Genomic DNA, 17,772 nt, shown 5'->3' with positions numbered 1-17,772 from the left:
TAATTACCTTTTTGATCACTACAAAATACACCAAATAGAAACTAAAGGAATAAAATAAGTTGATGTTGTTGGTGTTTTACTTGAACTACTAAAGAGATTTTTAAGTAGTACTTTATGATATCAAAGAGGAGATCAAAGACACAGCGCTCTAAAATCATTATTTTGTTAGATCCTTTCTATCACCTTCTGTTTTAATAAATAAGTCAAACAAATAGCGAGCCAGAAAGAGTGCTAAGACAGACAACATGAAGTCCATTTTTTATTTTTTTCTAACCGCAGATTGAAAGTATACAACTGAACATCATGATTTGATTTTTATTATGAGACTCATAAATAAAAATACAAAAAAAGTCCACTACAAAAAACAATCTACTGTTAGTAGGATGTAAAAAAAAGAAAAAGAAATATTCTTTATATTTTCACTATCAAAGGCACAACATTGACTTTAGTGACAACATGGAGAAGAGAACCTGCAGCATTAAATCTTTTATTTTTCCTTTTTATTTTTTTTTCACACTCCATCAGAGAACACTGAAATGTTACAAAGAGATGTGTCTGATTCTACATGGAAAGAAACAAAAAAAGAACAACCTCTATATCAACAGACGGTGGCTATAGATTGGTGGCACAGCTCAACAGGAAACGTACTGCCACGGGAAAAAAATAGCACGTTGTCGCTGGAAAAGACAAAGGACCTTTGCAAAGCTCTAATGCAAATTTCAAAAAATTATACAACTGACAACAATAAGAGAAAAAAAATAAAGAAAATAAAAAATAATAATTGGGCACCTTCTAAGATTAGGCTAAGATTAGGTGCTGAGGTAGACAAAAACTATAACAATTCAAATCATAATAAAAACACTATTTTCTTAATACAGAGCAACTTGACTGGCACTTGTGCTGTCACAATAATGGAGGAGAGAAGTAGCACAGACAAGCCAGGGAAAGACAGAGAGAGAAAAAAGCTTTGTTACATAAAAAGCTTTGTTATGCTTGGTCCGACAGGGCAATTGGTCCTCAGTGCTAATATAAAAAAATACAATGTCTTGGTGCTTTGTTACTCAAACAGTTTTTAGTCTAGACCTCGATGGCACATGCATTGCAACACTGCATGAAATGGCTACTTTGTTCTAGAAACACCACACCAAAACACAGAGTGCCAGCTCCAGGGATGCCATGATTCCTCTCTGACGAATTTAACATCCCCTTCTAAATGCGTTTTGTAGAAAAGAAAAGAAAAAACTGAAGCAAAGCAGAAGGGGAATACCCTAGTGCCAACCTACCCAAATGGAGGTTTTTTTTTTTTTTATCTTATTTGGATTTTTTCAAGAACAATATAAAGTTCTCATCAACAAACCTGTTGCTGACATAAGAGAGGGGGAAAAAATAGACAATCTGAGTGGAGAACCAGAACTGCTTGCGGGGAAAAAAACAATTTCATGGAGCAGATTTTGTCCCGAAAGCGGCTGCAGCCTGTCTGGATGCCGCTAAAATTTTTCCCTATGCTTTGTTTTATGTCGCTAAATAAATGCTTTTGGGAGCCAATCACAGAGTACGGCCTAAGAAAAGAAGCGAATGCAGAATCCCAGTTGCTATTTCAATAACATTATGGGTTTATTGCAGTCCTTGAAAAAGAAGCCCTGCTCTATTCACAATTTTTTAAAAAAAGAAGAAAAGAAAATCAGGTCATTTTCGAGCGTCATGACATCCCTAGGGTGCTGGAGACACCATTTTTATTTTCTTCTGAAAATACAGAAACTAAGCAGATATAGATGGATATTTTTGTTGAACAAATTCCATTTTTAGGCACAAAGATAGTACAGAAACATTGGAGGAACACTGAGGGAAGAACTATAACGATGCCAATGTATATATATATTTTTTCCAACATAGAGAAAAAAAGTGGCATAGAATATCATTTTATTTTGTATCTGATCTGATTAGTGCATTTTTCCACTAATACACACACACACGCACACACACACACACACACACACACACACACACACACTCACGTAGTTACACACTCTTGTACGCACTCGTTCACCCGCACGAAAAAGTAGAAAACATTCAGAGGACGATGATAGGAATAATGTGACTGATCAGGTCTTGCATTGTGGTGGTTCAGACTGAGCCGTGACTGGGTATATTATAGTGGGTGGATATTATATGAGGGTGAAAAAGCCCCTCAGCTCACAGTGTTTGAGAATAAAATGGCAAGACACCACGGGACATGCCATCCCTTCTTCTTCTTTTTTTTTTTTTCAAATACAAAAAACAAAACAAAAAATACGCCGACAGTCAAGTTTGATTGAAAAATTGTGAATGACAAGTACTAATTGGTCGGTTTGGCAGCGTCCTCCTGCCGTCCCGTGTTTTTATCATTTTTTTTTTAACCTTTTTTCTTTTTTGTCACATACACACACTCGTAAAATTTGTGGCGGCTAGATTTAGTCCTTCACCTACAATGCAATTGACATCCAGAAAGCGACACTTATTATTACAATATGTTCACACACGTGTTTTTTTGTCCAACAATATCAAAGAGGAGCAAGGCAAAAATGATTCACACCCAGAGAGAGAGAAAAAAAAAACAGGTAAAAAAAAAAAAAAAAGAAATACAAATATTTGTGCCCTGCTGTAACCCTCCACAAATGGAAAAAGGACTGACACTGAATACAAAAATATCACAATTTTTATATATCAAATTGCCTCTGTTGGCTCTTGTTCAGGAATCATCTCAAGAGAGCTTGTCAGCCGAGAGAATCTCTATTTTTAACCTTCTGGTTTTTCTTTTTTTTTTTTGATTACCACTTGCAGTTCCAATTGTCCAACGCACTCTGCATCACTGCAAATATGACCTGTCCTGGGCGGTTCAGCGTTTTTGATGAACCTTCTTCTTCTTTTTTTTTTTTCACATTACAAAACTACACTTCTATTCACATATTTTCAAGTTTAAATTCTTGTTTTTAAACCCTCTTAAAAAGCAATAGTTCTTCCTCTTATCTGCCACATCCCTCTTACTCATCACTTAAGGCTTCAAAATTGCTTCTTTTTTTTTTCTCTGCTCGTCTGTGGTTGGAGGTGCAGGGGAGACTATAAGAGAAGAATAAACATCCATTTGACTTTTCAAAATCCTATCCACCTCTACTTTTGTTATCTCTTACCCTTTTATATACATTTTGCTTAAAAAAAACACAATCATAAATCAACTTTTGAAAAAAAAAAAAAAAATAATAAAAGCATGAGATGAAGTAGCAATGATGAAATAATGCAAAACACAAACACACAAAAAAATGTGCTTTTGCCAAAAAATTAAAACAACTTAGAGGTAGCTTTTATAACAAATGACCAAACCTTCCAGCTCATTAACAAGCGGGGTTAATAATACCAAGTTTGGTAACAAGTAATGCACAAAGAAATACACAACATTAGAAAAACAAAAAACAAAATCTCTTCACCGTGGCACTTAATTTTTCTGCGTACACATTGCTTCATCATGTTGTGCAATGCCTCTTCTCCACACACGCTCATGAACAGAAAGTGTACAAACGAAACAAAAGGGAAAATTAAAATACACAAGCAACATGAGGTCACAAAACGAGGTAATTCAAGTACGATGTGTTGAGATCAAACTCAAGGTCAATAATAACAACAACAGCAACAACAACAGCAACAACAACAACAACAACAACAACAACAAGACACGAGAGAGACGAAGCGCAGGGACAAAAACCACAGAGAAAGAGTTGATTTATTCTGTCGTCTTATTGGTCGCCCCCTAAGCTGCTGGGCCGTGTCTCGTCCCATCAGTGATTTCCCCCTTTTCCACCGGCCATTTGGATATGTGATCACCCCGGTAACGCTGTGACATGCAGTGATGCTCATTAAAGCCAAAGGTTCAGCCATAATACCTGCGGCTGCGCAAGTCACACAGGTCTAATGCTGCATTTCAGAGACGCCAGAAAGTCGGAAAATTCCCACCTCCTCCTCACCAAAATAAGCCTTTCAGTCCGGGCAGCATGGGAGCATTTACCGTAAATACACATAACCTTTAACAACCCTCAAAGCAGGGACTGCATTTACCTACAAACGGGCCTCGGTTGAAAGATGAGGGCCCTACTTTCCTCCAACTCTCCGTACGTTAGTGTGCACGAGGCATCCAATACAAACAGCAGCGTATGCATAGAATATTATTAATCATATTTTTCTCAAGTGGTAATTTAAATAAATGCAAATATATTTGGGAATATGCACCATTTAAACACACTATCTGTACTATAACTACAGGAAAGGACCCCAGATAAGGCAGGACCCACCTTAAGATCCTGATTTCAGTTGATATTCTACTCAAGTGGTGCATATTCTCAAATAAAAATCCACTGACAGACACTGAATCTGGGGCTTCACAGGCCAGTTAGTAATCCAGCCTTCCCTCTCCGTACACTGAAGTCTGAATCTGAAGATCACTGTTTCAGCCCTTTCGTCAGATCATTTTAACAAAACATTAAAACGCCTGATAGGGAACGATAACACATTCATTTCAAACACATATCAGCATTTACTAGCTAGCTAGCTAATACATGGGGAACAGCCTTTGAAGCTGGATGGAGAAAATCTTCAGAGTCGTAACAACCTTCCAATGTGGGAATAATAGATTTCTGACTTCCAGTGAAAGGCAGCATTAACCTGTTGTGTATTCTCACACAGCCTCATACGAACCCGGCTCACAGTCTTTCACATTCATGTTTTGATGCCATACAACAGTCTTCAACCTACCGCACCACCTTGGACAAAGGCGTGCAGCTAAGGCATTCCCAGCACTTCTTCAACATTCACTACGAGCGGTCGAAGTCACAGGACTCCCACGGAAAGCAGCGGTTTCCCATTTTCCCATTTTCCATCACTGCGGTGAATAGACAGATCTGTTGCGGTCAAAGTGTTACTGTTTATGTGTCAGTTTGTGTAGTTCATCATTAGTGTGAGATAACGAGAGTCATCTGGTTAATGTACATGGATAAAAGCAGTCCAGTCATCTATTGCTGAGTATGTGGATAGGCTGGGTTTAATGTGGCATACTGTGATAGAGAGTTATTATTTAATGAAAAATGATATAACTTGCAGACATCAAACAGAGACTGTTGTCGTAATTTTTTTAACCTGTGCAATCAAGCCATGATAAACTATGATGCGGAGCTAAAAATAATATAAGATGAAAAAGTGACGGAAGTTAGTTTCTCTGGGGAGAACCGTGGGTGGCCAGTGGTGACTCGACTTTCTCCAGCCCTCATCTGACAGAGATGCAGAACCAGGAAGACTACTGAGAAAACTGGGGAGACTTCCAACAATGAAAAGCAGCACTAGCATTCCCCCCCCCCCCCCCCCCCCCAACCAAAACAGGTGCTTGGTTTGCAGTATTTTAGTGCTCCCATTCATCCAGTTCAACTGTTTCGTCTACTGCATACGCCTACTGGCTCCGGTGCTGATTCTCAGGGGCTATCTCGCTGCCACCGCTGGGATCTGAAGGATCTCATGTATGGACAGGTTGTACTGGCAGATTTCTGTGAAAACTGGGAAGATCTGTGTCTACTGCGTGGGCAGAAATGATGGGGGGTTGCAAAAAAAGACACATTTCCTATTGGGGAAATTTTTCAGCCAAAGCCGATCATTCAAACTTTGTCGTGGTTCATAACTACCGTACCATGAAGGCTGAAGGTAGCCATGAGATGAAGGATTTTGGCTTCTGAAAGCCAGCAGTTCCTCAATACTTAGAAAGCAAACCATGACCTGATGAACTGGGGGCCTAATCTGATCATATTATATTCACATATTCTTCATGTGATCTGAAATGGTCTGACTAAACAGGGTGAGTGTAAACAAACCAAAGCAGAACAAAAAAAAAACAACCTTTCTCCCATCTGGATAACAAAATGGAGTGAAAGATTTGGTTCCTGATGGCGAGAATGTGTCGGTTCAGATAGCCCTTGAGAATCTGCTTACGCACAACTGTGGCAGCGGCGTCCAAACAGTCACCTCAGTGCAGCTTGCTCGCTTTATGGCGCTGCATGAAATGACCCAAAACAATAACACAGTTGCAGATGTAGTGAATGACCCGGTGAATCCGAACAATGGTGGAGAATCTCACTCCGTGTCCAAGTCCACCTCTTCTTAGCACTTTTGTCCCATCATCACCACCCTTTTACCCCGTCGGTCGTCGCCGCCTTTGCATGAAAAGAAAAAAGAGAAAACAAACCCTTATGCTTTCGAGTCTCTTGCCGTTGACATTCCTCGATCGCCAACACTCCACCACATCCTCCTGCCTCCTATCCGCTCAATTACATTCCCCTCACCTCCCCCAACCCCCGTCCCCACCCTTACACGTACCCTCCCCTCTCTTCATTCGCTCTCCCGGCCTCAGACATAGCAGAGGTACAGGTAGGTCTTCTCTATGCGCCAGTCTGGCGGGATGTCTTCGGGCTTGTGGCCTTTCATGTGCTTCTGCATGGCTGACAGGCTGGGGCAGTACTCCAGGCAGATGGTGCATTGGTAGGGCGAGGCGCCGTTGTGGGTGCGCAGGTGCTTGATCATGGCCGAGTAGTCCCTGGATCGCTGGTGGCACAGCTTGCACTCGAATGGCTTCTCACCTAAGGATGATAGGGTGGGGTTGAAGACAACAATTGCGTTAGCCATAGTGCCTTTCAGTGACAGTATTATGTCCTTGTTGTAGCGTGATGTGCCTGTTAATCAGGAAATAAATGCATTTGATACAGAAATCAATTGAAAGAGAAGGAGAAGCTGTATTAGTCTGTGAGGTGTTCTAGGAAACACAGCGGCTTTTGTCATTCACACCAGAAGACCAGAAAATTCACTTATCTCCACCAATTCCAATAAATCCTTGTTGTTCCATAAACAGTACACAGTGTGGTACATCAGAGCATCGTTGTGAAGGCCTGAGCCAGCAATGTAATATTACTGTTTGCATAAAATGCCAGTATGGATCTTCTATGACTTGATAGCCAAATTGCTATGTAGTTTATAGCCACTGCAGTATTATTACAACCTGGCTCTTATTTTTATAGTTTTGGCCATGATTTTCTATGATGTTAGGAGGCTGTACTTAGTAAGGTAATGGCTGGGAACACAATGACATCGCTACAATGCAATGCAAGAGCAGGAAACACTGATTGTCTAAAATTAGTGGGTTTCGAGGGGTTCCCCATAAGAAATGGGAGAAATTAGTAGCAAATGGCAGCTAGTACAGTTAACACATGCAGCAGTTGCTTCAAAGATACTTAAGTCTCGGTGACAAGGCTATTTCTTCTGTGACTATCTGACTAATGAAAAGTGGGTCGACTACGACGGTTTAGTCGACTATTAGGGGACAGCCCTATATGGAATAACTAAGTCTCCTCAGTAGGGATCCCTAAGACTATATCTTAACAAAATAGTAAAAATAAAATAAAATAAAACTGCAAGTGAGTGCATCCAAAGTGTTGGCAACAATCCCTAATCGCAGAGAAAAGCCGCGGGCGGTAAATATGATATGTATTTCTTTTCAACCTGGTTTGTTTTATACCCATGTTTCCAACTTCTTTTAGTGATCTTAGCAATTATTAACTCAGTGATAGTGCTTTTATTACTGATGTAAATGTTGTCCAATACTACAGAAATAAGATCCAAAGTGTAATAAATCTGAATTTTTCTTTCACAGCAATATTTTGTCTGTTGACAGACACCGCAGCATATGCACCTGTTGTGGAAGAAGTAAAAAAAAGTCTCTATGTCAGGGCTTCAGGAGTGAAAAATAGTCCATCGACACTAATTTAGAGACCACAGATTTCACCCTGCTGGCCCACAAGAAATTCTGGTGTTGTTATGATAATTGGACTGTGCACACAGCGAGTGACAAGTTGAAACCCAGGAGTGAAATCCCAACTGTCTCCTGAACAGCAGTGTGCAGCAGTAAGAGACCACACTAACTCTTTAAAGTCATTCCAACTGCCCTCAGTAATTGGTACAACTCAAAAGAGAAAGAGGGAATAAAAGAATAAATGTACAGTAGTGGAGCTTGTTCACCTCTGAGAGACAGCATCAACACAGTGCCAGTCAGGTTCATCAAACTATCCCTCAAGCAGCTATAACAAAATGATCTTCTAATTATTCTTGTGGTTGAGGGGATAGAAATCCTTTGTGTTCAGTCGTTATCAATTCTCATTACTGCCTTTATTAAAAGACCCTTCTGTATTGGGGTTTTGGAACTGTGTAAGAATTTTTTTCATATAATAGTGTGAGAAAATGACAATGACACGTCCTGCTATTAAATCGAATGTGGCAGCAGAGGTTTTTCAAGACCACACATGAAAGTGTCGGAAAAAGCTGGAAAGTTTCTAAAACAAGTACGTGCTTGTGTTTGTTGCCCTGTCACGCTTTGTTGTAGTCAGCATGTTTCAGCATCTTTAGTTACTTTGAAGATTACAGTCTTCATACCTTTACTGTCCAATGAGAATCATTTATCTGAATTCTTCATTTTGTGATAAACTGAAGGATAAACTGTCCTCCTACTTCTTAAACTAAATCAAGTGTTTAAAAAAACATCTTAGATAAGGTGGAAAATGCATTGTAAATGCATTGTCATAAATCTGATCCAATCCAAAAACATCAGATATAATTGTAAAGCATTATATCCCATTTCTGTCAGTAAATCCTCCGAAGTGTTACACACTCAACCTTTAAGTAAAGGATCTGAATACGTCTTCCACCATTCATAACTGGCACAAATGATGGTCAAATCTGTCAATGTACGAACGGAGTCATAATGACAATCTAATAACATTTAAATGAAGATCTAAACAGGCTAAAATTCCAGGAATATGTGACGTTTAAATGTCTGGTATTTCTTGTAAACCACATCTAATCTGTGGTACATTACACAAAATACACCTCCTGCCATAGACAACTCCTGAAGGTGTCATAAATCAAAGTGCAGCGCTGCTTTCTTGCTGTGGGGGCTGCTATATTCAAGAGGCACATTTCAATTCAGCAACAGCAGCCATCCTAAATGTGCTAATGATTTGAGTGATGGCAGGGAATAATCCACCAGCGCTCAAGCCGGCAGACGCAAATTAGACATGTAAATGCTGACCTTTACCAATGGCATTTGAAATGAGCTGTCGGAAGTGATCTGGCCCAGCGCTCGCTGTCACCTTTCAGCTGGAGCCTCACACGTGTGCGGCGGCAAAATGGGCCTCATGCCTCCGCCGCTCGCTCTGTCTGTCCTTTCGGAGCCCTGGTTAACCTTGACCTCCGTGGGGGCTTGGTTATGGTGCCATTTAGCCAATAAGCGTAAATACGATGTTGCAGGTCGTCATGTGCAGCAGTGTGGACACCCACCTCCTGATGATATTGATAACCACACTGTAAACAGGGTCGCCTCAAATAACCAGCTAATAATGAATTGCAAATGGGGCCCAGGTATTGATCTGCCATTGGCATTTGGGATGTGTGGAGAGAAGGGGGCGGGGGGGGTTAGGTTGCCAATGTCGATGATTCATCAAGCAGCTCCCTTTTGTGCGAGGTGGCCTTTGACTGTGAGCTTGTCACTTGCTCTTGTTATCTGCTGTTGCTCTCCGGCTTAACGCAAAGCCCCCTCCCCCACACAAAAGGGGAAAGGGTGGACGGAGGGGAGCCAATTATTGGACAGGCTGCCTTGATAGTGTGGCTTAACAGCTGGCTTATTGAATGGGAGATGGGAGGGCGCTGCTGTGTGTGTGCATGAGAGAAAAAGAGATGGTGAGGAAGCATAAAGCCTTGGCCGTGTGCCATCCTGGTGAGCACTCGTGGTATCCTCGCTCAGTCTGGTACGCAGCGCGCACTCATTCTCCAGGGCACCCAGCTTATCACTGTGTCAACATCTTTATGGGGCTCTAAATATACTGGGATCAATACAAAGTCTTCTGAGACATCCATCTACTGTATCACAGCAACAGAGATATTCATCTGGTCGGGTCTGTGCCTGGGTTTCCTACATCACAGTCCTTTAACAGGCACCAAAAGCTGCATCGTGTTTCAACGCTGTGATATTATGAGGGCCGATGAGATATAATGTTGCATTCATATCTTATTAGGAGAAGTGGAAGAATGAGATGACGTCTCATTGATACAGTTTGAAAGTGGTCAGGATACTCATGAATAGAGGCAGACAGATTTATCTATTTTTAGGTGGATAACAATATCTACATTTAAGTGTAAGACAACAAATAATTACTGTACATAAAGGCCAATATGTTTAAAAAGATCTCGAGAATAGTTAAACAATGTGGAAAATACGCTTTTATTTCTGTATGATTTGCTATATTTGTATCTATATTGTCTGGTATTGTGTTTTGTAAAGCAGCTTGTAACTCTGGTTTTGAAAGGCGCTGTAGAAATAAAGGTTATTGTTATTATTATTGACTGATTGAATAAGAGGTGATGTCTGTATGCTAAGCACAGAGCTGGAGTCAGGACGTTGTTAGCTTAGCATAAAGACTGGAAGCAGGGGGAAACGTTTAGCCTGGCTCTACAAGCTACTGTAGCTGTCAGATTCTGTGGGGTCTACATACTGTAGGTTGGACATGCACTGAAAATACCCAGCTAGCATTTGAACTTAAGACCGACAGTTGGTGGTGACATAGGGCTGTAAAGCATTGTGCACTTGGACATTACCCACCTAATCCAAGTTACATAGTGCAAGAACAGGCGTTTGGGGTGCCGTGTAGGAATGAGGCATCATTCTGCCTATTACAAGTCTGCGTACCATAAAAATGATTTTGGATTTGGATTTTAGGGTAAAATTGTTGCATAATTAATCAACATGTTGTATCTTGGCTGTGTGTGCACATAAAGAGCAGGGGTTTCCAAACTGTTTCCATGTCCACAATAGATGCACATTAGACCACAGACCCTGAATTAGAGAAGATTATGTCTTCAGGCATCACAGTAACTGTTTTTTATTTTTAGGTTGGAAGATTCTTTATCATCAGTCAATGTTCAAACTAGGATCACTATAAAGTACAATCATTCAGAATGGCCAATCTTAAGTCTTCCCAACTTCAAATTAAAGTTAAAATATTCTATTTTTCTATAAACCGCTCACGGAGCCCTGTTGGTCCTCGGATCCAAGTCTGAAAATCACAGTTTTAGAGTTAAGTGGTGAAACCATGTCTAGTTTGAGCTACTGCACAAAGATAAACTGTTGAAAATCAAGACAGAGTTCCAGCACACAGCAGTTCCATCAATAAATGCAGCGTTTTTCTCTTCAAACATCTTTGTCAGTTCGATCGCAGTACCTGTGTGCACACGGTAGTGGGTTTCCAGCTGGTGCTTGAGGCTGAACTTCTTCCCACAGCCGTTACATTCATAGGGCTTCTCCCCGGTGTGGATGCGTTTGTGGCCCTTCAGCGTGCTCTCATCTCGAAAGCAGCTCCCGCAGAACTCACACTCGTATGGGTGGTCCCCTGCTGTAAAGTGGAGAAAGACAAACAAAGTTCACTTCATCTGCAGACAAGACTTTGTTGTAGAAAGGCAAAAGTACAACAGTTCTCGACTGAGGGGCAGAACAATGAAACATAAATTCATCTGAATGTTGTTAAAACTTTAACTAAAGTCAGTCTTTTGTGGTCGGTTGGCTCTCAGCAGCAGTCTGACTATTATTGGATGTAGTGGTACCTAAAGGGAGCCCCATTACTGAACGATTTGTCTGATTATTTTGGTGGGTTTATGCGCACTGCCAGAACAACACGCTCTAATGGATACCCACGCTATACAGCTTTAATACCAGCAGACAAATGTAACCACATCTTTTGTCTATTTCCACAAATCACCTGCACTGCTGTTTTGTGTAAAGCCTTAAATAATTGTAGCCTGTCATGGCTGTTCACTGGCCATGAGATGAATTATTGACCATGCGGTCCCAGTCTCACAATGCTTGGATAACCTGGATAACCTGACTGATGCATATTCGGGTTTAACTCTTCAGAATTGTCGGCATTTAGGGTAACATTTTGGTTAAATGAAAAGATCAGAAACAGGAAAGGAAGTCAAGTGTACAACTCCATCTGCCTCTCCATACCTTTCTCTTTCAATGCATTACTTCACTGTCAGTGTACTGTCTGTTTCTAATTATGGCTCCTCTGTGTAATCCTTTCACACTGGGTAAATGTGTTCTCACTTTTTATTTACGGAGCGCCACATTTCCATTCTGAGACATTAGACTCATTTCAGACACCGGGCTGGCAGCGGATGTACAGTATGTGTGGCTTCAGAAATGAAAATGACAACAGGCATCACATTCAGCTCCTCAGGCTGCCAGAGCACAGGTCCCCACAGGGCAGCTGTAATGGATATTCAGATGTCAGTGATCAGGGATATTATGATTTGCAGGAGGCTCTCACCAGCAGTCCAAAGACTAATTGTATTCCAGTGTTTGATGAGGAGCTGCTCCTTGCGTCATTTGCTTCCCCCCCCACCCCTCCCTGGTTACACTCTCCAGCCAAGTAATGTTGTGGATATTTATTAATGTATTTCACTCCACTGCTGCAGGTTTAAGTTACCATCAGTGACCTATGCCTTTCATTATCTGCCTGTCCGAGCAGCAACGTGCCAGGGAATAAATTGCATTTCTCGTTATGTGCTGCCGCCGCTGCCCCGCTGTTAGGAGACAATTTCACTTCCATCCTGCATATTTTATTTAAGGTTTTTACGTCCGTATATACAGTATGTATGTGTTTATTTGGTTTATTCAGGAGAAGAGGCATGAAAGAGGAATGAGGGGTCGACACCCTTTAAATGCTGATCATATTTTGGGTGCTAGACTTTCATGGAAAAAAAGATGCCATGTGATGTTGGACGCCTCCCCCATTACAGAGAAGCTTTGATGGGGGTGGAGGGGGTGCAGGAGGAGGGATAAAACTGAGACAGGGATGGAGCTGGGGATGTGGGTGTATATGGTGGCGGCAGTGGGGGCTGGGTAAAAATCAATAAAAGTGACAGTCTTTATTTGTCTGCGTGAAGTTATCAGTGGCTCCCGCTGTAAGACATTGTGCTCTTTCTAGCGTTTCAACCACAGCAGAGATCACAATCCATCACGGAGCTCGGTGGGCTCGCACGACGCTACAAGAATAATAATTGAGCTCAGATTCACCTGCCTTTAATTAGGGCCTCCGATCAGAGCAGCGAGTGGGATGCTAATACTCAGAGGAGGCCTATGGAGGGTTATTTACGTTTTATGTCCTGTTGCTCCGCTTACGTCTGCTGTTAGCAAGCATCATCGAAAATCTTCAATTAGCTAGAAAGAGCTTGTAGTCTTCCTCGTTTCAATACACGCTTATACAACATTTACTGCAAAATATAGTGTGCATTGTGCCATTCTTTAATTTCAGAATGCTACAGAACAATAAATATAGAGAACAATATAGTGTCCACCTTGACATCACTCACTGATTTCTGTACAGATGTTCTGGAGCCCTGATGTGGGTTATACTTCACTTCATTTTGACTTTATTACTCACATTTTTCACTAACAGCATGGAAGTTATTATATTTGTTTCTTATCTGACCTGTCCACCAGGAATTCCCATTGAAATTCACAACCTCTTTTTCAGGGGAGTCCTGGTTCAAAAGCAGTTGTAAGTCTTTACACTTTATCTTCAAGATGAAATATTTATTTTCAATGCAAACTACTGACATTTTGTTAGACTTAGTATTTATATTATATACATGCAAGTCTGAGGCCCTAAAACAACATATCAAATTAACAATGACAAAACTATGCTACTCTTTGTATGCCATTACCCATAAAAACTAAATTAACAACAATTTTGATAATCTATTAATTGTTTTGACTGATGTGTTTTTGACAGACTTTTTTGAAAAAAATCCAAATTCTCTGATTTTCTTTAGTCCTCTGTGACATTTTATAGAGCAAACAACCAATCGATTCATTGAGAAAATGATCAACAGATTAATAGATAACGGAGCTGAGAGAGATGGTAACTTTGATTAGGTGTAATAAATAGGCAACACATAACAATGTTTGATTTCTGATTGGGAATAGATACTGTATGTCCACACAGTCTCAGACGCAAGTGTGTCCGTCTGTCAGCTGAGGCATAAAAGGACAGATTGGTATAACATGCCGAGCGGCTGCTGGCCAGCTCCAGCATCCTGTTTGTCCCCGGGATGCATATCATGCATGTTATCTCCTGTAGCCACTCGGGGACGCCAAAGTGCAAAGCTGCACTGCAGAGCTTTAAATAAATCCGACACAATTCTATAATCACACTGTGAGGATGTAAAGGGCTAGACAGGACTTCATTTTGTTGGGATATTCTCATGGGGGGCTGGAGAATAATGGGGACATGTCCTCTGTCCATCCCAAATCTGCCACTTCCTTTCTCCTCCTCTCATCCCCTTCCTTCCCTTCCCTCCTATCTCTTTTCTTTCTCTCTGCTGTGACCACATGGCAGGGAGGCCACAGATGAGGACCCAGCACAGTGAGGTGGAACCACAGCATGGTGAGTGGACCCTTGGGTGCCCCCGAGCATCACCACCTGCGTCTCCTGACCCCCTCCCCCCTCACCTCTACATTTACACCCTCCCTCTCTCTCTATCACCTCCTTTGACACCCCAAAGGACTGCTGAGGGTGCCTGTGCCCATGGGCACCCGGGGCGTGTTCATTATATACGGTAAGAGGCTGTAAATCACCGGGCTCCATCACTGCCAGGACCAGAACTGGCTCATTCTCTCTCTCTCCAAATTCAATTCAATCCTCTCTCTCTCGCTCTCTCTCTCTGGCTGTAGCACTATCAAATACAGCTGCGAACACAAAACACCCCGCCATAGCAGACAGCAAATTGGCTCCGGGTTTAAAAAAAACACACACACAGACACTTACACACAGACAGTGCACAACAACGGAATATTAATGAAGGCCTGGTCTGTAAAGAGCGAGTGTGTGTGTGTCTGTGTGTGTGGTGTTAGGGAAGGGGGAATAGCACAGCTGCCATGACTGCCACTGTTGTAGGCACAGCTCTTGAACCTATACTGTAGAGTACATACATGCAATAAAGATATAGAAAGTAAATAAAGAGACAACATGGAGCTGAGCGTGTGTAATATCCTGGCGTGTTAAGAGAAGGTGATGAAACTGCAGGTAGACGGAGGAAAATGAGAAGACGCAGCGAGGGAGAAGAGGAGAGATGACATGATTAAGATGCTGGAATAAACACCATTAAATCTGTTTTTTTTTTTCTTCCTCGTCCTAAATGGTGATCCAGTGTCAGAGCCCGCACCAGCAAGGCTGCTTTCAAAAGATAAGCCAGCAGACAGGTAAAATGAAGCACACGTAATGAATGTCCATAAAAGTGCTTTTGGCTGCTTTCTGTTGTCAGTCGATACAACAGAACGGTGACTCAACCAATAACCGAGCTATATCTAGAAAGCTCTCTGCGGTAGATGAGCTGCCACAGTCTGTCCATTAAAATTAGGGTTGGATACTGGGAATTGAGATTTTGGTATTTCTGGGGAATTCTTGCTAAAATTGACTCATTTCCAGGGAGAAAAAATACCTGCGGGAACACGTGACTTTTTGCACGTGTGCTAAAGACTACTGTATAAAATAGACGCCTCATTACACCGCTAAACCATAAAGCTGCCGCACTTAAACACTCTGACCTTGAAAAGCCATTATTACGGTAATATAACTGGATCAACTTTTCAGCTCCAGCGGTTTTGCCCATTTATTTTTAATTCTACAATGACTGCCCACAATGGCTGTGAATCAAAATCTGCAAACGAAAACTTTGCAGATGGTTAACAGGTGGCTGAATCAGACACGCAGGCCTCCATAACCACATCCGAATATAGAGCAGTCAACAGGTGGAGCATCGGATGCATAGGATCACATTAGTGTTGCTACTAAACATCCAGAAATAATACTACCATGACCCAAACCCCCGAAAGAACACGCCGGAATGGCTGCATCGAGGATTGTCCTCCTCTGTCGCTGCATCCAGTAATAACCTCAGGTCAACCCCATACGCACTCCCATATAACCACTCACATGTACCGTATTAAAACTAGTAAAAGATAAGACGATATTCTACTCTACTACTGTGTTGTTTTTATATACACATTTGGAACTGGAGGTATATGTACTTGTTGCTATAACCTCTGAAAAAGTTTTGAAATAAAGTGGAAGAAAATTGGAATAATTCTGCAGTTTATTTCTTATAGAAAAAGTTATTTAAAAAATCCTAGTTTCACCCTAGAAAAGAGTAATATATTTGTAGGAAGTAATCAACCGCTTTCCTGCACAGTCAATCCAAACACACACGACTTGTGCAGAATTAAATGAAAGCTTTAAAACACATCTTGTGCCTACAAAATGAAAATAAAAATCTGGAAGAGTGTGCAATGAATCACTCTGAATGCAGAGAAAATAAGAGGACAGATGAGAACATGAATGAGTCACCCACCTCTTGTATCATAATATTTGCTTAGAAATTAATAGACAATATTATGTTGAGTGATGTGGATAAGATGTTCTCTGATAGTATGTGATGTTCACCAATCTCAGTGTATATAAAAGATGCACTTTATGGAAATGTATGAATGGTTTGCGAAGATGAATATGTTCTTTATTAGATGTAGTTTGATCCTGCAGTCCAGAATTTGAACCGTTTAATCTTTGTCTTGGCTACACTAACGGACAAGCCTTTAATAGCATAAAAGTTATACGTCTTTTGTGACAGTTCTTGCCCTGGGTGTTGTCTCTCAGGCTACGTTCAGGTAGTGGGGAAGCTTGTTGGGGCTGTACGCAGGTGGAGGGGAAGATCAGGAGACGCTGTTCAGAACTGTTAACAGTACTGCCAACATCTTTGCATGGATTTTGGGAAAAAAACACCCCTAAATGTTATTTAATCTATATTTTGATTTACAGTTAATATTTTGAAAACACACAATAACTGAACATCAATCAAAGAAAATACAGTAAATGTGGAACCAATAAAAATAAGTGAGACCAAAAACCTCCAGTAATTTGTAATAATTACGAACCCCATGGAAATCTTAAAAAACTACAAATTCTAGCGCAAAATTACCATCTATATTTTGTCAAACACAGAGGTCATGTGATAATATTCATACTTGTCAAAATGTAGGTTTGAAAATACAGGAGGTTTTAGTATATAAGTAAATAAATAAACATAATGAATGTAATTTTTCCCCACAGTGCCCTCTATTAAAATCAAAACCAATCATTTCACTTGGCTGACGTCAGACAAACTCTGTGTATGACGATTATTCGTAATGAATTTTGAAGGTCATAAAAATTACAGGAGTTTCCCAGAAGATGGCCTTAAAATTCGGGAGAAACCCCAGAAAAACGGGTATGAACATTAGTCCGGCAAATCAGAATCTCAGCGATTTGGGGTCGTATTTGATTTGTTTTCTACCCTGTCCAGAATTATGGAGGCTGTGTTGGCAGTTATTAATTAAAGTTCTGACAGTATTTTGGGTACACATTTAGGAGGCTCATCTCGCTACACAGGGTGTAGACCCATTCGCAGGAAGCTCAAACCCACCAGGAGAGCCAAATCTCGAAAGATGATGAGATGGATGACAAAGCCTTGTCATCATATCCGGGAGAATAATGTCAGTAAAATACAGAACTCGTTTGTCCTCTGGTAACACTAGACCCGTGCAAACAGCGCCATAGTTAATGCATTTGAATT

At 41.0% G+C, this 17,772-nt stretch overlaps 1 protein-coding gene across 3 annotated transcripts in view; it reads right to left on the bottom strand.

Moving 5' to 3' along the window:
* Nucleotides 1–246: 246 nt before the first annotated feature.
* The window catches only part of zbtb16a (zinc finger and BTB domain containing 16a), a 154,557-nt gene continuing 137,031 nt past the window's right edge, over nucleotides 247–17,772 (bottom strand). For all 3 annotated transcript variants that reach the window (XM_051402027.1, XM_051402028.1, XM_051402029.1), the window contains exons 6-7: nucleotides 11,328–11,498; nucleotides 247–6,644 (exon numbers count right to left, since the gene is read on the bottom strand). In XM_051402027.1, the coding sequence (XP_051257987.1) occupies nucleotides 6,415–6,644; nucleotides 11,328–11,498 (401 nt within the window). In that variant the 3' untranslated portion in view covers nucleotides 247–6,414. The remainder of the gene's footprint in view (nucleotides 6,645–11,327; nucleotides 11,499–17,772) is intronic.

The sequence above is a fragment of the Dicentrarchus labrax genome, unplaced genomic scaffold, assembly GCF_905237075.1.
Source record: "Dicentrarchus labrax unplaced genomic scaffold, dlabrax2021, whole genome shotgun sequence".
Lineage (NCBI taxonomy): Eukaryota > Metazoa > Chordata > Actinopteri > Moronidae > Dicentrarchus > Dicentrarchus labrax.
Note: the sequence above shows the minus strand (reverse complement) of the source record. Positions and strands in the feature narration are given on the sequence as shown.